The sequence below is a fragment of the Calypte anna genome, chromosome 3, assembly GCF_003957555.1.
Source record: "Calypte anna isolate BGI_N300 chromosome 3, bCalAnn1_v1.p, whole genome shotgun sequence".
Lineage (NCBI taxonomy): Eukaryota > Metazoa > Chordata > Aves > Apodiformes > Trochilidae > Calypte > Calypte anna.
Genome location: NC_044246.1, coordinates 90219587 through 90244774, shown reverse-complemented (window position 1 = coordinate 90244774; position 25188 = coordinate 90219587). Strand labels below are relative to the sequence as shown.

The window sequence follows — 25188 nt, the reverse complement described above, 5'->3', positions numbered from 1 at the left end:
TAAATATGCACCACTGTATCAGCTTTTATGAAAATTATCTCATTTTCTATTTCTTATGTTTCTGTAATACAGTGTTGAATACAAATATATATATATTTTATGTAATAAAATAATTTAGAAGACAAATCCACACCCTGTTTTCTCACAAAGGATATAATCAATTATTTCTAAGACTTGCCTACAGAAATGAGTGATTTTAGTTATAATATAATCTTTAGAATATCTGTATTTCTCTTTGTGATGCCCTGATAGTGACCCAGCATGACCTTCTTGTAGCCAAAAGTAAGCTGTGAATAATTCTGTGAAACCCACATCACCCAGACCACACATCTGCAGACACACTTTATCCCCCAGGCTGTAATCCATCAGCAAGGGTTAAGCAGTAGAGGCTGAGGAATTATTGTCCTGGAGTCCTCCAGTTCAGAAATACTTGATGTTCACCCCAGATCTTGGCTCACATCTGTTACTAACACACACAGTTACTTACATATTCTTCATAGGCCTCGTGTGCAGGTGGAGGGGGTGGTCTGTAGCCTGGGACAGCTGGGGCACCCCTTGTTCTGGGAGTGGGCACACCCCTTGCCACTGGTGGGACTGGGAGGGCTCCACGGGTCACCGGCGCTCCTCTGGGTGCTTGGGCACCTCGTCCAGGCAGGGGGGGAGGAATCGCACCCCCACGTCCCCTGAGGGGAGCAAAAAAGAATGATCACTTTGGCATGTACGACCAGGAAGGACATGCAATTTTAAAGGCTCTTACATTTTTACTGCTATTTAAAGGATGATATAATTCTGAGGTTTTGGCAGCTACAATGTCAAGCACTTTTAGGCAATATCTCAGGCAGAACTCGTATTATGGAAAGGCATTTTTTTTAAGCCACTCAGTGCCTTTCGCACCTGATCCTCTTGTTGCTTGTACTAATAAAACTGTGGACCATTGTAATTCACAATTTTGCTGCAAAGTACTTCCAGAGGAAGAAGAAAGTGAGGAACTTTTTCAGTTGCTCTCAAACTCTTTTACAAGAACAGTCGTTGCTCTTGTTCTTGTGTGTATTGGTGGGTGGGAGAAATTGACTGGCAGAAACAAGATGGTGCAGGATGACAGAAATCTGCAAGACAAAGAAGAGCAAGAGCGGAGAAGAAGAGGAGGAGTGGCACAGAATTCTCTTTTCCCCCACTGTGCAGAGAAAAAGGCACATACAGAGCACAGGTTTAGCATCCTCCCATTTCTTTATGCTATATTCATCTTTCTGAACTAGCTGGTAAGTCAACAGAAGTTGTGTCTGCTTAGAAAGATGTTTTTGTAACTACACTACATGACAAATTAGAACAGGGCTGTATCAGGGAAGCTGTCTGTGAGTTTTGTTTCAGAGCAGTATGGTCCTGAGTGTGCTGCCCTTTCTGAAGACTGAGTGCTGGGTACAACCATGGGTGACACCCAGATCCAGAGCTGTCAATGAAACTCAGGTCTCTCACAGTAATGCGAGATGTGGCTCTTTCTCTGCTGGGACAACCAAACCCACAGCACTGGTGTATGATGTTTGCTACTTTACTACAAGCTTTAGTAGCCAATGTCACAGAACAGCAGAATGGCTTGGGTAAGACCTTCATAAAATCACTGGTCCAAACTCCCTGCTTCAGGCAGAGACATCTTTCACCAGAACAAGTTGCTCAAAGCCCAGTCAAACTTGACCTTGAATACTTCCAATGATGGAATATCCATCATTAGAGCAGAATCACCTCCCTTGACCTGCTGGTCTCACTTGTTATGCAGTCCAAGACACAGTTGGTCTTCTGTGTAGTGAAATGAGGCAACTAGGTGTTCCAGCAGAGACTCAAGAACAGTGCTCCGAGCCTATAGCCTCAGGGTTGACTAGCCTGGATCGGTGCTGTTGCTCCAAGAGCAACTGACCTCTCTTCTGGGTAGCTCAGGACTGAGCTGAGCCTGTGTCTTGGGCCTCACCTTTTATTGGCCCCCTGCTCCTGCTCATGCACAGTGGGGGCCCACCCCAACCAGGCACACGTGGGCTTAACACAAGCTCACGCCCACTACCTGGCAATTAGTGGCACCTGGTTCCCTCATTTCACTACACTTCTGGGTTGCAAAAACACATTGCCAGCTCATGTCCAGATTCCCATCTACCAATATCACATCCCCGAGGGCTCCTCTCAAGTCCTCCATCCTCTAGTCTGTGCTGACACTGTTGATTACCTGTGTGCAGGACCTTGCTCTTGGCCTTGTTGAACTTCAAGGGGTTAAGACAGACTGACCTCTCAAGCCTGTCAAGGTTGCTCTGGATAGCATCCCTTCCCTTAAGAGTATCAACCGCAAGACCATAAATATAATTATGCTATTAGCATAAATTATTAGCATAAATATTTAGCTTATAATATATCAGTCAAAATTTTTACAAAAATATTCTTCTCAGATTTCTGACTGGTCAATAAGGAAAGCATCCAATATCCTGTATCTGTCCAACTGATCCAATCACTTGGGTATTTTGCAGGAAATGGGTGTCAGCACTGTGCTGATTATGCTTTGAACCTAATATAAAAGCTCCTGTTTTGTTGCAGTGACATTCTGAACATCATTATTAAGCCCTTCAGAGGTCTTAGAAGAATGGTTTCTGGTGCCCAAAAAGACTCTGAGTGGAATATGGTCACGAATTACAAGCTTAAAAAAATCCTCTGCATCATACTACTGCTAAAAAAATCCGACTCAAGAAGAACTGAGGGCAAATGTTATGAACACCTTCAGGGGGGAAAAAAAGGTCATAGATAAGATCAACTAGTTCAATTACCAGAGAACAACTCCTCTGTCAAGCTCCTCCATATCCTATTTCTTCCAAAATAAAAGTAAATGTCTTTGAACCCATCCTGAAGTTATCTCTACAGATGACTAGAAGCAGCAGCCATAGATGCCTGAGGCAACAAATTTCTTAAGGGTTCACTGTTAAAAATGAGTCTGAAGGAGTGACTGAACAGGACTTACAAACAAGCAGAGCTGCTACCTATATATGAAAAAATACATGGAAGAATTCAGGAAATATTAATTCACCAGTGTATTTAGATTATGTCAATGAAAATAATAGAAAACTGATAACCAATATAACAAATAATATATAATACAATATATATACCTTAGATATAATATATATACAAAAATTATTTGGCAAATAAAGGTCCAGAGTATGTAGCCTTCTCTGACTATACTGTTTTACTAGCCAATAATGTTATGCTACTGACCACACCAATACTCTGTGGCATAAGAGAAATATCCTTTCACTGGTTCCACAATCTGCTCTGATTTTGTTGTTTGATAGTTGTATACCACACACTGTATCCTGTGTACTGTAGATCAGAGACCTTGGCACAACAAGGTGTGAGGCCAGTCAGCCTGGCCTCAGTGCCTGGCAGGGTTATGGAGCAGATCATCCTGGGGGCAATCACACAGCACCTACAGGATGGACAGGGGATCAGACCCAGCCAGCACGGGGTTAGGAAGGGCAGGTCCTGTCTGACCAACCTGATCTCCTTTTATGATCAGGTGACCCACCTGGGGGATGAGGGGAAGGCTGTGGATGGAGTCTGCCTGGACTTCAGCAAGGCCTTTGACACTGTCTCCCATAGGATTCTCCTGACAAAGCTGTCAGCCCACTCTGCACTGGGTTAGGAACTGCTGGAGGCCCCCAGAGAGTGGTGCTGAACGGTGCTGATCCAATTGGCAGCCGCCCACCAGTGGTGTCCCCCAGGGATCTGTGCTGGGCCTGGTTCTGTTTAATATCTTCACTGATGACTAAATGAGGGGATTGAGTCCACAGCTAGCAAATTCACAGACAACACTAAGTTGAGGGGAGTGTGGATCAGCTGGAAGGCAGAAGGGCTCTGCAGAGGGACCTGGACAGACTGGAGAGTTGGGCTGATTCCAACGGGATGAGGTTCAACACGGCCAAGTGCCGGGTCCTGCACTTTGGCCACAACAACCCCATGGGGAGCTCCAGGCTGGGGACAGAGTGGCTGAGAGCAGCCAGGCAGAAAGGGACCTGGGAGTCTGGATTGACAGGAAGCTGAACATGAGCCAGCAGTGTGCCCAGGTGGCCAAGAAGGCCAATGGCATCCTGGCCTGGATCAGGAACAGTGTGGCCAGCAGGTCCAGGGAAGGGATTCTTCCCCTGTACTCAGCCCTGGTGAGGCCACACCTCAAGTACTGTGTCCAGTTCTGGGCCCCTCAGTTCAGGAAGGAGATTGAGGTACTGGAGCCGGTCCAGAGAAGAGCAAGGAGGCTGTGAAGGGATCCAGGACAAGTCCTGTGAGGAAGGGCTGAGGGAGCTCGGGGTGTTCAGTCTGGAGAAGAGGAGGCTCAGGGGAGACCTCATCACTCTCTACATCTACCTGAAAGGAGGGTGTAGCCAGAGGGGAGTCGGTCTCTTCTCCCAGGCAGCTATCAGTAGGGACAAGAGGGCATGAACTTAAGCTCTGTCAGGAGAAGTTTAAGTTAGATATTAGGAAGAAATTTTTTACAGAGAGGGTAACCAGGCATTGGAATGGGCTGCCCAGGGAGGTGGTGGATTCTCTGTCCCTGGAGGTTAAGAAGAGACTGGATGTGGCACATAGTGCCATGGTCTGGTAACCACGGTGGAAGTGGGGCAAAGGATGGACTTGATGATCTCAGAGGTCCTTTCCAACCTGTCTGATTCTGTGATTCTGTGAACACAGACCACACAAGTTTTAGAACAAAAAAGGCTTTCGTTTACTGACCCTGATGTGTATGTGATTTTCTTTACTTTTTTGTAAACTTTGTTTCTTTTTTTTTTTTTATTTGTTTTGGTTTTACATTTTCTAAAGCTATTAGCATAATACCTCATGCTACCACACCTTGAAGGAGCTGTAGGTGGCAGACGGATCCCTCTTCCTCGAATGCCCCGTCCACGTGCTGAATCCTCAGAACCATTCAAATATGACAATTCTCTCAGCTGCTCCTGGCGAATTTCATCATTATAGTCCTGAAATGCAGAAAGTGAAACTTGCTGAAACTTTGTGTTTTGGCTGAGCTGCCAAACCACCTCAAACAGAAACTACATGGATACTATTTGGATTAATTGCTTCTCATTATTACCTGCATGCTGAAAAACCATACAGAAGGAATGGACAACTACCCACAAATGTGGACAGACAGATCTATATGGGTAGTTAAGGTGGTCATAAAGATCACGTACACACAAAATAAAACACAAGGCACAGAAGGCATTAACGCAAAGCATACACCAAGAACATCTCTGTACATGAGATGCAAATGGATTTTCACATAATAAAGCTACCAATCTCAAACAACTTGAAATCAGATCAAAAAATGCATTTCATAAATAGTTTATGTTTTTTTCTGGCAGACATTCCTGGCTACCTTTACACATTTATGCCACAGTTTCCACCTTCACTGAACTTTAGCATGCAAAATTTGCACTCAAGTGATCTGATTGAATATTTAATCCAATGCCACCTAGCATCACTGAATGTGGCCCTCAGTTACTCTGCATATCATAAGCATAAACAACTTCTGAAAGGAGCTTCATGACTTGTAAATAACAAAGCTGCGTCTACTATCTAAAATTGTCAAATGATATAAAATAGACCCACTTTAAGACTGCAGGGTATCAACTTTAGCACTGCAAGCTTCTGCTGGCTCAGTAAACAGAACATTGGATAGAATTTCTTCTCTTACTGATAGAAATGCATAATATTGGGCAATTTTTACTTATTTTGTAACCTTTATCTCAGTCAGAAGTTCCTTTTTCTTCATCTTCCTTCCTTTTGCATTCAGTTCTTTGCCTGCTGATCACAGTAGCAAAGAGCCCACTGCAGCAGCTGGCTCGCTGGCAGCAGAACTGTGCAACAGCTAATTACTGTTTCCAAACAGAAAGAATCATTGGATTTTAGCCCTTCAGTCAGCATCAGCTCCAACATAGAATGGATTCAGTTGAAAGGGACCTTAATGATCATCTAGTTTCAACCCCTTGCATGGGCAGGGACACCTTCCGCAGGCAGCTGCCATGGATTGATATGCAAGGGTCTGAAACGCTACAGTGCCTGCTGCATCTTGGGTGGGTGACCAGCCAGGAGGCATTACAATTGACACCACTTTTTAGCCAAGCTGAAGATCAAGAGAACAGTGAGATGGAGCCATGTTCTTGTTCATTCCTTCTCCTTCTTGAGGAGGCCCAGTAAATCTATTTAAAGATATGGTGCTGACCCTGTTGTACTCTACAAGAGAGTAGCCCTGATCAAGATGTCCCTTCTAAATTTCTAGGGAGTGCTGCAGTAAAAACTAGTAATAAAATTCAGAAGAGAACCCAATTTATACAATACAGTGAATGATATTTACAGCAGAATCATAAGTAAAAAAAAAAATCCCTAATTTCCTAATAAATCAGATAATGACTTTCAGTTCACACCAGTCCCCAAACCTTTTAGCATATTCTTCTGTCATTCTAACAGTAATGGTAATAATAAACGGTAATAATAAACCAAAAACATCTTTGATGTGTTCTGTAAAACACAGAAGGAAAACCACAGATATAATCAGTGAGGTTGCATTTACAGAAATTGCACAGCAGTTACTATCCACTGTAATTGTAACTGTAACTGTATCCACTGCTTTGCTTAATATTATCTGCTACTCACATTGGCTTTACAAGGATTAGGATTTCAAAACTGCTAAGTGAGTTTACCCTTCAGGTTCCACACCAGTGCTGAGACTGAACTTCATTAATACTGCAAGTTAATTTTGTAAGAGAGAGATGTGTGTGTGTGTGTGGGGGGGAATAGAAAGACAAAGGACCTGCAAGCAGCAGAAATTGGAACTTTCTCTGTTGCTGTTTTCACCTTTCTCCTTTGGGGCATTGCTGTATAAACTAATTCTACCAGAAGTTGCCACAAACCTGCTATTCCTTCCTCAGAAGCACTTCTAATTTACACTATTATTACTGATGAAACAGAAAATTTGAATTAAATTTATAATGTAGAGCAAGATCTGCAAATATGCACCATTCTGTTACGCACTGTACTTAGGTTTTCTAAAGGTCAATTGCCACACATCCAGGTAAAAAATGTCTACAGTGTATATTGAAATGGTAAGGTAAAGACAACAATGTGAAAGGACTGCAGTTAAGATGCTGGGATGGATATCCTGAAAGAGAAAGATTTCTATAAAAAAGACGAACTCTATATAGATAATTTATATTATGTGCCCTTTAAGAAAGCATTAAAAAGATCATAATTTCTGAACCTGAAATCTTTTTAACAGAAATGCTCACTTCAACTCTTTCATTAAACAGAAGCATAACACTGAATTAATCTTTCATAACTGCTGTGAATCTAGCTAGAGACACGGTGTCCTGCTGAATATTTAACTGTAGCCTAGTACATGAGCAAAATAATGCTGTGGATGTTTCATATATATCTAGTCCCAAGAGAGTACAAGATGTTGCAAGATATATCTGGACTGAAGAAAGCATAATGAAGTAGCTACATACTGCAGTACTATAGTGAGTTTCAGAAAAAATCCCCTACTCCTCATATTAAAATAAGCTCATGATAAATGTTCTGTACTTCTTGGCTTTTCTTACAACTCTCATAGTCTTATAGCTATTCTTTTGGCTGATAACCTACATTAACCTATATGTTTTGCTCTTATTTATATTCTTACAGACATTATTACCTATAAGTATTTTTTTTATTTACTGATGATACCAAAGGTGCCATCTGCTAGTGTCATGGTGGTCTATGCTTGCAAACAACCACTGTAGGTGAGCTAACCAACCATGCTCACAATTATTCACTTAAACATGTATCTTGACCTTAGAAATATAATGGACTTACAACCTTACCAACTTAGTAGCACCCAGAGCCACCTTTAGTTGTAAAGTTTATGTAAGTCCCTAAAAAACAAATTATGTATCTAGATAAATTTCAGTGTTCTGAAGTACATCAACTCACTTACCCCAACTTACCAAAATTATGTTTATTAAAGAGTATTGGGAATGATTAATTAGGTTGGTTGCTTTCACTTTTTAGGAACAAAGGAAATTGGTTAGTGTCAGAGTCTGACCAGTAGTAACTCATCCAGAGGCCCCTCTGGCAGTAAAAGCAGAGAAACATAAAATCACTAAGGTTGGTAAAGACATCAAGGATCATAAAGTCCAACTATCAACCCAATACCACCATGCCAACTAAACCTTGTCCTGAAGTGCCACATCCACACATTTTTTTAACACCTCCAGGGATGGTGACTCCACCATTTCCCTGGGCAGCCTATTCCAATGTTGACCATTCTTTTAATAAAGAAATTATTCCTAATATCCAATCTAAAGCTCTCCTGATCCAACTTGAGGCCATTTTCTCTCATACTATCACTCATTACTTGGGAGAAGAAGCCAATACTCGTGTTATTACAACCTCCTTTCAAGTAGTTGTAGAGACCAAGATGTGTGAAAAGAGGGGGGAAGCATGGAAGCTGCTAGAGAACACTAGAAACATTTTGGGAAAAATAACAAAGTATGACACAAGCTGCAAAACCTGATCCGAATTAACAAAAACACATACTGAAAAGGGAGGAGAATTAATAGAGAAATCAAAGTGTAAGGCACAGACAGACGCAACAATTTTTGGGAATATATATCTGTCATTACCATAACAAAGACTCATTGAAGTCAAGGATAAACCAGAAGTCAGTCCTTTAAGGATTGTGACCTCCTGTCCTGATGTGCTTTGCACATTCAGCTTGTTTCTATGTCTAGGAATGATTTTCGCTATTAATAAATATCATTACTTCTATCTGTGACAGTTGAATTTCATTCTCACTCCATAGTTAGGGGGAGAGTAATTTGTGTGAAATGCAAGCTACCTTAGGAATGGGCAGTTATGCAAATCAGACATAAAATGATAATCATAATTCTTCACATTGACAATTCTGAAGTATGAATAGGGCTCACTTGGTCCCTTACACAGATGACATTTCAGAGTATAAAAACACTCCTTATACAGTTAAGCTAGCCATGTGTTCTGTGAAGAGCAGGCTGTTTTCCAAGTAGTCTTGATAATACTATGAAAGATTCACAGGTATCTTAATTCTACAGGCAAACAAATAAATAGTAACACCTTTTATTGAAGACATCAAATTCCTTGATTTTAACAGACTGAAAAGGTAGTCACAAAATAGTTTTGTTTTTTTTCTTGTAGTTATTTTCTTTACAACTATTGAAGCGTTTCCCAAAGGTCCTGAGGAATCAATAACTCAAATTTAAAGGTGGCCTATGCAGAGGTTCCAATGGTCCTGGGAATATCAGTCTGCACTGCTTGAACTATGAAAGTCTTTCTCCCTGAGGAACATAATATTGTCTGAAATTCTTGGGTTGCCAACAGAGATCACCACATTCAAAGACATACATAGGTACCTGAGATCTGCTCTTCCTGCACTCGGGTAGGAGAAAGGAAACAGGAGATTGATTTGGACTCCTGGAGCACTTCTGCATCCTGTCCAGCTCCCAGCATCAGTGAAAGAGCCACAGAGCTCTTTGTATTTGCACAGATCCACTGACACGTTGCTGCCTTGGGGATATTTTCAGGCAAGTTAAATTCCAATTGGCCTAAAATATCCATTGAGGACATGCCTCAGAGAACACATAGCTAGCCAATAGGACACAGAAGTGCCAGTGAATTTTAGGTAGAGGTAGGTGATGTGAATATGGCCCTCTTTTGTTTGCTTGTTTGTTCTTAGATCCTTATAAATTCTGGATTAATTCTGCTTGTGTTCACTGTGGCCTCATGAGAGTGAGCTATGATTCATCTTCAAAACATAGTGAGAACCCCTAACCTGGACTAATGGGGTCAGGATCTGCAGTTTATTATACTGAAGAGATCAAGAACTCAGGAATTCCCCACTTTGTAGCTGTGTGTTTTAATATTGGACTAAGAAGAAAAAGAACAGCACAGAAGAGTTTGGTGAACTAAATCGTCCATCAATAGAGATATTTGGCATTTTCTCTCATTTATATTCTAAGATGCTGTTCCAAGACTCCAGTACACTCAAAATGTAAATATATCAGACTTTTCTCTGCCCATATCCAAGGCTTCTCTCTGTCATTGTCTACTTAGGAAACTTAGACAAGTGTGCCAGGTAGCTTGAGTAGCCCTCTCCATCAGATAAAATTTGGGTGAGACAGTACTTCAACTGCTCATGGAAATCAGGTGGATGCAACTGCATACTCAGACTTCATTCTTTGTCTCTCTACCACAAATTCAAAGTTCGTTGCAAAACATGAGATAAATCTGTAGCTGAGACCATGCCCAAGCAAGCAATTCCTATAAAGCTCATCAGAATCATAGGAGCTGGCTCTAGCCCACCCTTCGTGGATGTCTGATGGGTATGGCATATGCTCTCAACAGTATACAGAGGAACTCAAAACTGACAGCAGTTTTGATGTTCCTAGACAAGACCCATACTCTCTGAACCCTTGTTTAATATACATGCATAGTTTCCTGGTTACCTACAGTCAAAGCCATCTGCTAAGATGGCTTTTTGCCCATTCACAGATTGGTCTGATTATTGCACTGGAGCATAGGTGCCAGGTAATGATAGTTTTAGATGGACAGCCTGCAGTGCACCATGAGTGACAATGCTTCTGCCAGAAGTCCTCCTCTGTGACTCCAGTATCGCAGTAGCACCACATGCCTCTTTGCATTTGCCCATTCATATTGACAGCTATGTCAGGCCATTTTGTGTGCATGCAGTTCTCTGGAAGCCAGTAACCCCAATAAATAAATAAAAATACAAATATAATCCATCTGAGCCCAAGGAAGAAATGATTTTCTCTAAGCAATCAGCAACCTAGCCAGATGCATAGCCATAAACATTATGCACTTTCACTTGCCACATATGCAAAAAATTACTGTCTTTACCTGTTTATAGTGTGTCTGAAAAATAAAACTTAATTGTGTGGGTCACCCTTAGAGATTGAAACACATAAAACAGACCATACATTTTTCTCAGCAGCAATCTGAATGTATTGCAGCCAATATGAGTTTCAGCTTATAAATGCCTCTGGGCAGAATGCAAGCAGACATAAGCTGGAGCCACGTACACTTGCCTTTGAGGTTAGTTGACAGCTGGAGGATTTGTCAGCTTGCCACAGAGAGCACTAACCCAAGTGTGGATGTCATTTTTCTCTTTGAGCATGCACAATTAAATCTGCCTGGCATCATCAGCATGGGGCACCACACTCTACAAGCAGTGTGGAAGGCGGGGGATGTCTTGCTCCTCAGCACATGAATAAAAGCTGCCAATCCCAGAGTGTAAATTGTGCATAGGCAGCTGCTAAAAAACTTTGATGTGGATACTTTAGTTTTTGCTAGAACAGAGCAAAACAAGCCTTATTTAATTGTAGAATCAATTTAATATTTTGTTTTCATGCTAGAGAGAGCTTTCAACAGATTACTCCAGTTTACACTGAAATGCTGTTAGCCACACAAAATAACCACACTAAAGATGGGTGCATGGCATTTGAGAAACTTGCAGAAACCTGTATTAAATTGAAGCCATTTGCCCCAATTTTTTCCACCCCTCTTGCTCACAGGCCCTCAAAAAAATGGATACTGTGGTCTGTAATTCATTCAAATGACAGCGACAATGCAAAAGAAGTCAGTTAGCTGACAGCTCCCTATCTGTGAATTTAATTCCAAGTGAATCCCAGCTGCCAGAGACTTGTGCTTATTTACAGCTGTAAATATATATATTGAAGGGAATATATAAGGGAACTGGTAATAAGAACAGAGAGCATATAGCAGGCTGCAGGAGGGTGGCATAGCCACCTACTCCTAAAGAAATCATCATGGGTTTGCACTGCATGTCTATGCTGGCTCCTAGGAAGGGACGTGGCATGCTTGGTCTTCCTCCAGGAAAGCCCACTTGCTTTTAAGGAGGCAGGGAGCAGGACTGCCATTGCTCCTCCCCATCCATGTGCTGCAGCTCCACTACTAATGAGATAACTAATTGCTCTTAAAGCTGGAGTCTATTCTAGTCCACAATAAGCCAAGAAAATATATAGATATATTTTATCCATATATGTATATAATATCTACACATATTTTCTTGTTGTGCACAGCACTTGTGCATCCTTTTTTTCCTCAGCTATGTGAGGTGGGAGCTGCATTGGCTCCTGCTAACCCACTGCTGTAGGTTTGCAGCTCCCTTGTCAAGGATAACAGGGATGGCAACAGCAGCCAGCTAAATTCAGACACGTTTACTCTTGTTTAGTGTGCCTGTCTCATCCCGCCTGGCTACAGCTACGCTCTCTCAGTCCCATGTGGCACAGTAAACAAAAGATGCTGTTCGAACTGAGGAGACTGGAAAGAGCAGTGAAGGATGAGAAGTCTAGGCAAGGAAATATTTTAGAGGTTTGTTGAGTGCCCTTCATTTTATGTCTTCTGAATTGTTTTAGAACTTAAAAAAATCCCATTAGGTGATAAAGTGTACAAGCCAATCACACACAGTATGTTGGTAATGAACTTGACACATGACACAAGAATTAGTTTTTAAAATACATTAGTAATTTTTTGACTTATTGCTATGCAGGGTTAAGATAACATGAGCTATCTTCAGAATAAGGAGAGTCTCAGCAAGCACTAAGACTTACAAATGCATATCAGAAATGCTCTTAATAATGCTAATAGCATATACTGAAATATATTAACAACCGTGGTCTGATTCTCAGTCAGGAGACAGGTTGAGAATATCTTAAATTCAGTCACCACAGAGCCAGCTGCAGCATCCTGAGAGCAGGAGCTGGCAGAAGGGTGATTCATCACAGCAGCACTGTGTCTGACAGAGAAGCTGTGGGGATGGTGGCTTTGTGTATGTGTTTGATCCTCCATTTTTCCAGAATAAGGATTTCTCTAGATTAACCTGGGTCCTGGTAACCTGGGTTCTTGTCTAGATCCCATGCGTGAATCCCTTCAGGAACCCTGAATCGTCATTTGATCATCCAGTTTAGCCATAGACTGTGTGTCAGAAGGTTTTTGCAGGCTCAAAATAAACAAGATCACCCGCAATGCTGATGCTCTGACAGGAGCATCATCTCTTTTCCTGATGGCCCCGCACCAACACCAGCACCAGCAATGTCACTGCCTGGCACAGCTCCTTGGCAGAGGAGAAACTGGTGGCATAGGTTGGGAAAAAGCTGAACTGGCAGTGAGAAATAGGATGAAGACTTTTCTTCCTTTGTCACTTGTGGCAGCAGGCATGGGAGCTCCTTCCAGAAACCCCATGCCACCATCAGGGCCTGGCTTTGGAGAGGTAGCAGTGCCTTGGCATTCTACCCAGTCAGAGGTCCAAGCAGAAAAAACAAGTCTGTGCATTTCTCTTGCACTGCTCACTTCACAGAAATCTGACTAACCCATTCCAAAGAGCACAGCATATTTTCTCCAGAGCCAAGACTTTTCTGCACACTAAGGAAAAAAAAAATCAAATAAAAACATGCTGCGAAGATGGTCTGTAATAGTACCATAAAAATACAAGAGTAATTTTCACTGCTGGAATCAAAGCCATTTTAAATCTATTTGTTTCAAATGGCTATAATCTAAATTAGTTTCAGTACTGAATTTATGGATACCCAGTGTAATGATAAAGAGGAAAATGACAGGGGAACAAACAGGTATGCAAGGAATGTCCCTCTCCCCACATTCAGTAAGGAAAAGACAGTGAAAAGATACTGTCTTTGAAAAAAGATACTGCTATTCAGTCCCAGGGTCACCATCCAAACTTTCAGAGAAACTAAAAATATTAAAATAATTTAGATGCAACTTTCTGAAGTTTATGCCAAATTTTAAGTGAGAAACAAATATGGAAATAAATAAACAAAAAATATTGAAAGGAAGAGAAAGACATGAAATAAAAGCTGAAATCATGGCATTGGAAAAACAATTAAATGGGAAGCTCAGTAAATTATAAAAAAGACATTTTCAAAGTATGTAAGTTTAAAAAAATTATTTAATAACTCTATTAGGCAGGTATGCATGAGGTATAAGATATTGTAGGTTTTGTCTTTTCAAAATAAGATTTGAGACAAAAGGAAAGATTATTAAGGAAATAATAGTAGCAGGAGAAAAAACATAACTTATTGTAAAAAGCTTAGACTGTACACCAGGTACAGATATACTTGTTGTCAAATGTCTCTCCACTTCTATCGTACATGAAAGATTAGGCATGTATAAGACTGAGAAAGTGCTATAATTACTGTAGACAGATATTGATGAAAATATTTTCAGACTTTCAAGGTCAACAATTTATTATATATCATGATATCATGATATCATGATAAAAAATGTTATCAGTTCTATATTTGTTATTATTCAACTTAATTATATTTTATTTTGCTGTTGCATAAACCTTGTAAATAAGATTATCCACCAGGAGATAAAGCATCTGTATTTATTATGCCTCCTTCTCTGCTCTACAGCATGCATTAAAAGAAAGTTTCAGGTACTTTAATACAATTACAATGACTTATTTATTTATTAACAGAATATTATCTAATTCCTGCTTATTAACAGGTAGCAAAACATTCTGCCTCTTAAAGATCTTCTAGCATCTTAGGTTCCTTGATGGGTAGTGCACCTAACCTGCCTCTGCCCAGGTGGCTGCACAAGACAAGCTTTACATTGAATACAAACACCCCAGGCTTGAAGGGGAAAGTGAAATAAGCTCCACAGCTGAAGGACCCTCTCACACTGAGGACATCTGAGCAAAAACAGCTCAAGATCCAAATCAGGTACAATTATTAACCCAATGAGTAGCAGTGCAGTGGAGGTAGAGATGTAGGCTGTCACATGGAATGGTGCCAGAAAAGTTACAGGTAAAAAAATCTTTTTATAAATAACACCCAGAAGTGGAAAAACAGCTTTTAAATAGATGCATTTAGTACATGAGTTTCTGCAGTTCATCCCAACTTCTGCATACACTTCAGTGTTTCTCCAATTATGGTATATTCCTACATCAGGTTATCTTGATGCTAAGTACTAGGCACAGATGCAAACAGTATTCTCAAGGGGAAAACCTCAGTTAAACTGAAGAGATGCAAATGGGATAAAAAAAGTCAGATACCATGTTCCCTAGATAATACTAGGATCATTAACATGTAAGTTCTTCAACCTTTTGATGGACTGCAAGACCCCTATTGTACTTTATTATAGAAAATCAACATGATGCAATAAAAAAAAACAGTTTCACAATTATAATCTTATAATTGAAGGTTAAATTCCAACTTCCTAATATCTGAAAATATTTCCTGAAATAAAAGAAACTTCAGTACTTTTCCATGACTCCTAAGCAATACAATCAGCAATTATATATGGCACTGAAAGGAGAGAAGAGTGGAAGGAGGTAAAACGGGCTTAGAATATACATGTTCAGTTTCTTTTCACTTCACATTATTATACTCTTATGGACATATTGAAGTATTTTTAAAGTATTTGCAAGTATTTCTAACAAGTAAACCTACCGAGTTTCATAACTGTGTTTCATTGCACACAGCTCTGCATTTGAAAGTATTTTTTAACATTTGTTTTAGTATTTTATAGTAATATTAAAATAATGGTGCATAAGTGCATATATGGTGGTCCTCACTGCTTATTATGAACATTCATCACTGAATTAATGATTAAATGTTAAAGTGTCTTTGAAGATTTTAATCTGTCCCTTTATCAAAGTAAAAAAAAAATTACTACATTTAATTCTGTGCTATGAGTCAGAAATTCACAAAAAAGGAATTAAGTTATTTTCTTATTCACAGAGATGAAATATTGTGGGGCTTTTTTTTTTCTTATGCTAAAGAAGATAATACACACGTGAGAATTGGGTGATAGGAATGCTCATGAAGTTTTTCATTATTTTAAATTAGAAGTAATTCTTCAGTCTTTCCTACACAGCTAAAGCAAAAAGATCCTGTAATTGTATATTAAATGTGTATGAAAAGAGGAATAGATATTTAAAGCACCATGTATTGTAGAGTAGTTCTTAAGGGAATAGTAATGATTACTAATATGGTTAATATCCTGGTCATAAATCATAAATCTCCCTTAGAGTCTGAATTGGCATTGTGAAAATAGAGCTTAATAATTAGGACATGAGACCGAACAGAGTGACCTTTTTTATTTTTTCTTTTAATTTTTTTAACTCCTAGAAGTACAAGGACAGACTGAGGAAGTGTTTGAATATATGAATGAGCACCACTGTCATGCACCAAAGCACTTTGTTAAACTCGATGCCACCTATTCAAACTGGACTGAAATTCCAATTGGAGAGAGGATCCCAGCAGCTGTTAGCCAAGCTCCATGTAAATTTGATTTCCCCAGCAAATCTCATTCAAGACAGAAGTGATAAAGTCAATTTAGAGCCCATGTGTGAGAGCCACTGACAGCACCTGTGCTTGGGACTTCAGAACAGTGATCCAGCACATCTGAATCCCACAAACACATCAAAACCAGGCATCTGGAGCCTTGATGGCTTTTAGGGACAGACTTTGATGGTCCCAGATCCTTTCCCTGATTTTCCTTTGGAATCATGATTGGGGGTTGAACTCAGCCTTATATTCTTGAATAAGAAAATAGATCCCATTGGCTTCAGTGCTTTTCTGTGACAGAAAGCTGGGACAGGCAGCACAATTGTGAAGATACAGGGGGTTTAGTCATATAACTAAACATATAATTTCATTTTTATCTAAAAATAATAGCTAGTGCTAATAGGACTCAGCTGTGAAAAAAAATTACTAGCTGAATGATGCCTTGTTGGTTCCTCACCTGTCTTCTATGCTGCTAAAAAACCTGTGGTGAGTTATCTTCACAAAATTGCTATAAATAGCAGCCTTACATTACATGTTTTCCAACTAAAAAATTCTACAGGCTCACAGTGGAAGCATTCGGAATAGAATAAATTGATTCTCTGTCCCTGGAGGTTTTTAAGAAGAGACTGGATCTGGCACTCAGTGCCATGTTCTAGTAACCAGGGTGGTAGTGGGTCAAGGGTTGGACTTGATGATCTCAGAGGTCCTTTCCAACCTGTCTGATTCTGTGACTGATCCTGTGAAAAATGATTGTGAACTCATTAGTTCCAAACTATTACTTAAAAATAATTTACCCAGTTCTGCATTAATGGCTTTAGAAGTATGCAAATCTTTGCTAGATAAAACTTCTGTTTTCCCATTAATAAAATTTCCAAAATTTAATTAAATGTATCAAGTTTAGGAAAACTACATACCTTGTCTTTCAATATAATTCACTTCATATAGAAATTGTGTGTCTGCACACTAAAGAAATAACAGTAACTTCATCACTGTTTTGTTGAAAGGAGTCCTATAAATGGAATTAACTGAGATGACTTTTTCTTTTTTTTCATAATCCAAATGATCAATTATTTAATGTGAAATTTATTTAATTAAAACTTAAATACATTAAATTTAATTTAAATTAATTTTCTATGTCTCTCATTCATTTTAATTCTACATCTGAACAGGTACTGGATATCAGTGTCTCACTATGCATTTTAAATTCAGCATAGCAGGCCAAGGCAAATACATACAACTTCATCACACCTCAAGGTGCTGAGTACTCTCAGCTTCTGGTGGCTGCAGCTAATCCTACTTAGTAGCAAAGGTAGATTATTTTATTGAATTTAAGCTTTCTATCCATGGGGTTTATGAGATTAAATCCTCTATTCCAGCTCTCTCCCAGGCACGTCTGACTAACATACACTGCCATTTACACTCACCACCACTTGGGCTAAGTGGATTAAGCTAAAAGTCTATGATTCTCCCAGACTGCTAAAACTTTGTATAAATAACTTGAGTTGAAAAATTTATGCCTTGTCCTGATATTTTGAAGTCCAGGTTTTTCTCCTATCACCCCAACACCTCACTAGGACATTCTGGGAATTATCATACCCATTATTGCTCTGACTAAAAACCCAGATTTTTTAATCACTCAGCTTGCTGACTGCACAAATTAGAAAATTTTAAATGCTCTCAAGTCTGCTACTGTAAGCCTGTCCACCAGCAGCTAAACCATTACCTTTATTTTTCTGCACATGATGAAAATGAGAAGATATATGTCAGGTAGTTCTTCTTGTCTGTACCTCTGTTTGAGTACCAACCTCCTTGTCTCTGCTGAAAGAAGAGTTTGCAACTAACTTCCCAAAAAGGCTTTCTGGACAATCGCCAGCACTATGTGCCTGCTAGCTGGGAAACATAATTTAATTTTATTTTGAAACATACAGCAAGCTGAGTTTCAGGACTCCTCAATCTGAGAATCCCAAAAGAGAACCCAGCCCAATCCTACACTTCCTTCTGTATTAAGAACAGGAGCAAAACAAAAGCAATCCTATAATTATTGTATTTACTTTCAAGTGATTTGACTTTTTCCCTGGAGACTCTAGACTCTGCTGTAATGAACTACTCCCAACAAATGTTACTTGTGCTCTCAACTATACACTGACTCCAGACTGGCAAGGACTATTGTCCATATCCCTATGAAAAAGGTTTAGAAGCAAAAGTGGTGTGAGTGAGCTGTTAGAGGAATCTTTTTTAAATATTATAATAGACATTACTGACCAATAAACTAGTTTTTACCTCTTTTCAAGCCTTTTTCAATATTGGGAAACCTCTGAACAGGCCTTTCTTAATATAAGCAGAGCCTTGCAAGTGCTACATTTCTGCAACTGTCAGGGGAGTGCACCAGGTCTTCTTTTAAGTGGAAATTTTACCTCTTCAATTGCCTTCATTTAGTTCACTTTAGATTGGTAGAGATTAAGCAGTCTGGAGATTACTTGTAAATATATCATTTACGTATATATTAAACACTTAAGCATAATTCAAGATATAAAGAAATTAAAGATGCACCATAGACACATATCATATCCGGGACCTTTTCAAACACTGCCAGGTGCACTGCAAAAACCAGGAACACTTCAAATTTCTCCATGTTTCGTCCTATTGGCAATTTTTCCCTCACCTCTGTAAGGTCACTTCCCAGCACCAATTTAAAAACAACCAGAATGAAGGAAAAAAGCTTTATGTGCTACAGAATGCAGTGCAATGCACCATCAACTCAGTTTTACACAGACATGAGTATCTGAAAATGTTGCCTATTTTCCCTTTTTTTTTGTTTAAACCAAAATATCTGAGGGGAACTCAGGGGCTGGTTAAGGACTGAAGCGTGGCTTATTAGAATATTTCTTCTGAATCCTATTGAGTGTCTTTACTTCCTGTAATTTCTCAGTTTTCCATTTTCCCAAACAGAATTCACAGTTAGGAGAAACTATTCATTTGAGAGCATCCAAGCAGAAAATCCTTAGGGTTGTTCCAGTGGTGCACTAGAAAAAAAAAACCTTTCATTCTTTTTCTTTTATTTATTTATTTTTTCAATATTACCATCTTACTGGATGTTCTATTTCTTACTTTGCAAGTGGTAGCGGTATGAGAAAAATGCAGCAGAGGAACAACGATCTATCTTGACCCAAATCCACAAAAGTTTTGGTATTTAAGATTTCCCAAATTTGCTATGATTTAGAAGAAAGAAGCTTTCCCTCCCTTTACTACAATCAACTGTTATTTGACAGTGTTCGTCTTTTACTTTAGAAAACACTTGTTTCTTCAAAATTAAATTTTTTTTTTTTTTTGCATCAGGGCCAAATATATGAAGGTTTGGAAAAAAGAATTTCCACAAAAAAACCCCAAACCCAAAACACCATGTTCTTAAGAACTGATGAGTATTTTGTAAGTAGCAGGTAATTTTTACAACTATGTCAGCAGATGAAATTGTATTTTATAGGGCCAAAAATAGGAATAAGATTTTGGCTGGGATCATAACTATCACTGTGGGAAAGCACTCTGTGGCCATTTAGGGCCAGCACTTGCAAGTCCACCTTGAGCTTCAAATAAAGGCTAGAGGTGGAAATCATAACTGTTCAGATTGAAACTGTCTTATTTTTGTTTGGCTTTTGGAAAAAAGCTAGTGCTTTGAGCTAGTTGTACCTACTACCTGTTTCAAGAAGCTATTTTTCCATGATTTATTACTTTCCATAGGTACTTACTTCTCAATGAATAAAGTCTGTCTTAATGGATGGACAAAATCTTCAAAGACTAGAATATGCCAAGTAGAGAAAAAAGATGTGACTATTAAAAGTCATGGCATTAGTATTGATATATCCACTAGATATTATTACTGGCTATCAGATGCCATCTTGGAACTGGAAATGTCTCCTGTTAAACATGCAGTCTGCAGTCAGGATCTGTCTTTTTCTACCTACAATCTATTCATTATTTAAATTAAAACATTAGTGAACACACTTCCGTAAGTAAAAAATACCATAACACAGAAGCATTTTCCAGCATATTCACTCTTGACACTCTGAGGACCTGTGCAGCATCCAACTGTTCGTATTTCTGCAGTTCCCAGTTCTTGACATGTCCAACAGATCTCTGCTGGGAAGGGAAACTCTCAGTCCCACGTGAAGGTAGAGCAATACTGACAGTAGCTTCTAGACCCTATTCTATAGCATGACGAAGCACCTTTCTATAGCATGAGCAGGTGTCCACCTGCCTTGAAGAAACCCAAGTCTCTGGGACCACAGGGCAAGTCCAGACCAAGAAAGACTCTTCCTCAGTGGAGGAGGACCAGGCTAGTGAGCACTTAGAAGAACTGGACACACAAGAGTCCATGGGCCCTGACAGACTGCACTCATGAGTGCTGAGGAAGATGGCTGATGGCATCATGAACCCACTCAAATATCCTTGAACGGTCATGGCAATTGGTAGAGGTTCCTGAAGTCTGGAAGGCAGCAGAAATCACTTCACACATGAAGGACAGGACTGCATGACTCATTTCTTACGCTGAATTAAACTTTCCCAGGATGTAGGCTAAAGTCATTTTGAAAAAGGATCTGTTCAACTGTCATCACATTCTCCTGCAAATGTAAATTAATTGCCAGCATAACACCCACCTCCTTTAAGACATAATTTAATCTTGATATTAGTTCTGTTTCTTTTAGGTCTGAGATTTTCTTGACATAAAAGTTTCAGATCAACACAGTAGAACATGGCCAGCTAAGGTGCTGTACTTCACGAAGACAGCATGTACTTATGGCCGTGTTTTCAAAGCACACTTTAACCTTCCATAAAAGTTTGGAAACACAAATAACTGTATTTGCAGAGTTGTAAATCTACTAGTTCTTTGTGCAATTGTGTGTGCCTTTGAACTCATCTTGGATTCACAGACAGATTTTGCAAGGAAGTAGTGTTCACTGCTCCCAAAACATGTTTGTATTTTTCAACATGGTACACATTTTCTCTTCTTAATAATTTCATGCAGATATAAGTTAACAAAGTTTTTTATTGTACAGAATTTTTTTTGCTTACCTAAATTATAAAAGGAAAAGTCTCTCTGAAGCTTTTATGTGGATTGTTTTGTTTTTTTGGTGTCGTTCTTTTTTTGTTTCTCTTTTTTTTAGTTCAAAGAGCCCTTTCAAAATGCAGAAATGTTGGTAAGTCATATTAAAGCATAAGAATTTTTTGGAAGTGGTATTTGGCATACACCATTAAAAGAGAAATATTTGCACATTTAAGTATGACTGTCTAGAGTTAAATGCAAAATTTTAAAGGGTATTAAGATTCACCTTTTACTATTTATATCTTTAATTATATTATGGTAGCATACTTGACCAATTTTTCCCACTGCATACAAAATCTAAGACAGTGTAAGGGAACTCACTTGCATTGTTTAGTGAATGCATTTAAATTTAAAAATCAGAAAATAGGAATATGCACCACTGGACTATGTAGTTTGTTTCCTGAGAATAGAATCCTTAGATTTTGATTTTATTTCATTTCCTAAGTGAAATGTATTCTAACTGAAAACATTTCTACTCTGACAGTTAATATATAAATGTGTTTATAGGAACCCTGTATCACCATACATTTTCTTTTTTTATTAACATGGAATGCAGTTGACCTATGGAAAGTAAAAGTTATAATCCTGATTTCCAGGAAAATTTTGAGGTGCAGAAGTAGAACAGAAGAAATATTTGCATTTTGCTCTATGAAATTAAAATAATGTCTTGCTCTCTAAGAATAAAGTCACAGACCTGAACCTGTAGGCTAGTATAACTAGGAGAAAAGTAAATCTACTTCTAGAACCTTATTTTCACAGTAACCTATGAGAATGTAATGACAGTTGTTTGGGTTTTTATTGCTGAAGCCTGATACAACAGCTTAATTATCTGCACAATATTCCTCTTCTTTTGTTATTGTATAGCTCCATGATCTGACTTGTTTGCTATTCAGCAGTGAGTGCTGATGTGGAAAACACTATATTGCTCCAGTGGAAACTATGGAAACTAGTTGTCACCAGTCATATTGCAAGCTACCTTCTAAAACAGATGTTAGGTAATGAATTTCCTGGATTAAGATAGCAGAGTACTGAAATACTCACTTAAAAGTTAATACACCAGATGTATATGTTATGGAAAGATGCTCACCCATTTGAGACACTGATGTGATTAAACAAGTTTTTGAAGTAGAAGTAAGATATAAATTATCACACATCATCAGGACTTCTCATTTGAACACAAGTACCAAGCCTGATATAAAATTACAGTTTATATATTTCATGTTCATCTGGCACAGACTGAGAAGATGGAATAACAAACCAATTCACCAGTTCCTAATTTGCAATTATTCATTTGCATCCAGGGTTGCATCCAGCTCTCCAGAGACAGAAACAACTAATGAAGTTTTCATGACATCATGTATTTTTTGCCAACCTTTACTGTTTCATTTTAAGCCTGCTATAAACCTGTGCTGAGGATTTATCAAGGACAGGGTGAAAATAAAAAACGGATCTCAAATACACTGCCATGCAAAATGGAAGCCTCATTGCAATGGTTACCATCTCAATCACATGCTCAGATTTTTCTTTCTAGAGGCTAAAGGGAGGATTTCAAAAAAAATTTTTTTTTTTAATTTTTTTTTCTTTCTTTCATGGTGGGAGAGTTTTTTTATTTGTTTTAATCATTCTTTAACAGACTGATTTTTTTTCCATTTGATGAAATAAAAAATTAAGCGTTGTGAGATGGATAATAGGATAATTATTTAAAAACATATCACATATAATAATAAATATTTCTTATCATACACATTCTGCTCTTTCATTGTCACTCAAGACTGAATAGAATAACATGAAAGTGATGCTTTATGCTATTACTCTGAATCATTTTATGCCCACTTAGGGCTTCAGAAAATAAAATACTTAAGGAAGCAACTCTCTTCACTGTTTTAGCATTTTCTACCTACGGTGAAATACTCATTATTGTACTGATTGATGACAGTTTAGCATAAGGGCACTACCTATCAAATATGTTTGGCTTAACTACTAAGTACTACATGTACTTCCTCAAGGCCAAGACTTCACTGTGACTTAAATGTCAGAAAACATTAAAAACAATAACACATATTTATGTGCGTCCACATATACATACATACATACATATGTGTATATGCATATTTGTGTGTATATGTATATACATATATCTTATTACCCTTATATATAAAAATTTTCCAGGTGATTTGTGAGTTATTATAGCGATACACTCCTTTAGAGAACTTGTATTCATAGCACAAGTAAGAAAACTGAAACAAAAGAATCTGTTTTCTAGTTCTCCTTTTTAAGAGAGAATTCTAATGACTTCAGGGTTAATCTTTTTTAAAGCCATGCAAAGCGTTTTGGTTTTAGCTCTCTGCTGGTAACATTATGCTTATTTTAGCAACTTAAAGGAGTTTCTGCAATCATACTACTCATATTCAGCTTTCAGTTATTTGAAAGTCAGCATTAAAGATCATCATTCTGTATTCTACTGGTGTTCCATGATGGGGGAGGGACCTAGAAATCATAGAACTCATGTATATGAAGCTTACATTCTTGCTTGTGAGCTTTCTTCTAGTATTCATTTTCTCAGTCACATTTCTTTCCTGAGTATTTTCTAGATACACTGATCTGATGACACTGTTCTGCCCCAGAAGTGAGAGGCTCCAAGCATATTCTCATCAGCACTATGTAAAGCAGGTGCTACGATTGGCTTTTCTCCTTTGAATTCATTCCCCAGCAGGTAATGAATACATTTATTCAAGTCAAAAATAAGAAAAAAACACAGTAAAGGCTCACTGACTGATCCCTTCTGTTTCAGGATTCTGTTTAAAATTGCATCTAATTTTGCAGGTATTAAAAATTCCACTAAACAGCCAAATAAAGCAAACAATTAGCTAAGCAATATGTGAACTATGCATTGCCTGTCTCTGCCAAAAAGTGCAAATGACTGAAGAGCAGAATACAAACTAAATATGAGAATACAGGAATAATTTTAGATAAATCCATTGGCTAAGTTCCTTGGCAGGAATTTTCTATAAGACAGGGAAATGATAGAAAAGAGTCTTTTAGGCACCAACTAAGTTTATAACTGGACTGGACAAGAAAGTATGTCCTCACATGAGGCCAGATAAGCAGCACCTGATCTATCGGCTCATTTTTCTATTTTGTTTTTGGATTTGATATTTGTCTAGTCCCTTACGGTATCACAGTTATTTAAAATAGATCAATCTGTCTTGTAAGTAGTGGTAAACCATCTGTGGTGCATTGGCTGCTATGGTTTTTTTTTTTTTCTTTTATCTTTCCTTCAGTACAGCAAAAATAACCAGTTTATTCTATAGTAGTATAGGAAAAATGTCAGCTATACAACATGCTAGCCATCTAACACGACTACATTGTTCATCCGGATCTTTTAAATCTATTAGCCTGATGGTAAAGGTATTTGAAGGCTTACAAAGGACAAATTACTAAAATTCAAATACAGTCTAAATTACTTAACACTTTAAGGTGATGTACAAGTCTGCTGTGCACTGACCATAAAGTGACCTTGGCAGAGCTATTTACAGCAATGTTTTAGATTCACAATTTAACCTGGATGAAAAAAAGGGCATTTATCACATCAGAATCTGCATAAGTAATCACACTCGTTCTTGGGCTTTAGCACCCACACAGTAAAGATAAAAAAAAAAACATCATGAAGCTCCCATAATGATAGTTTCTGTTGCTCAAACAAAC

The 25188-nt window shown here is 38.5% G+C and overlaps 1 protein-coding gene across 1 annotated transcript in view; it reads right to left on the bottom strand.

The window, feature by feature from the left end:
• Positions 1-25188, bottom strand: part of KHDRBS2 (KH RNA binding domain containing, signal transduction associated 2) — a 411839-nt gene that overhangs the window by 95424 nt on the left and 291227 nt on the right. Inside the window, exons 5-6 of the mRNA XM_030447738.1 lie at positions 4873-5000; positions 488-683 (exon numbers count right to left, since the gene is read on the bottom strand). Coding sequence (XP_030303598.1) covers positions 488-683; positions 4873-5000 — 324 coding nt within the window. The remainder of the gene's footprint in view (positions 1-487; positions 684-4872; positions 5001-25188) is intronic.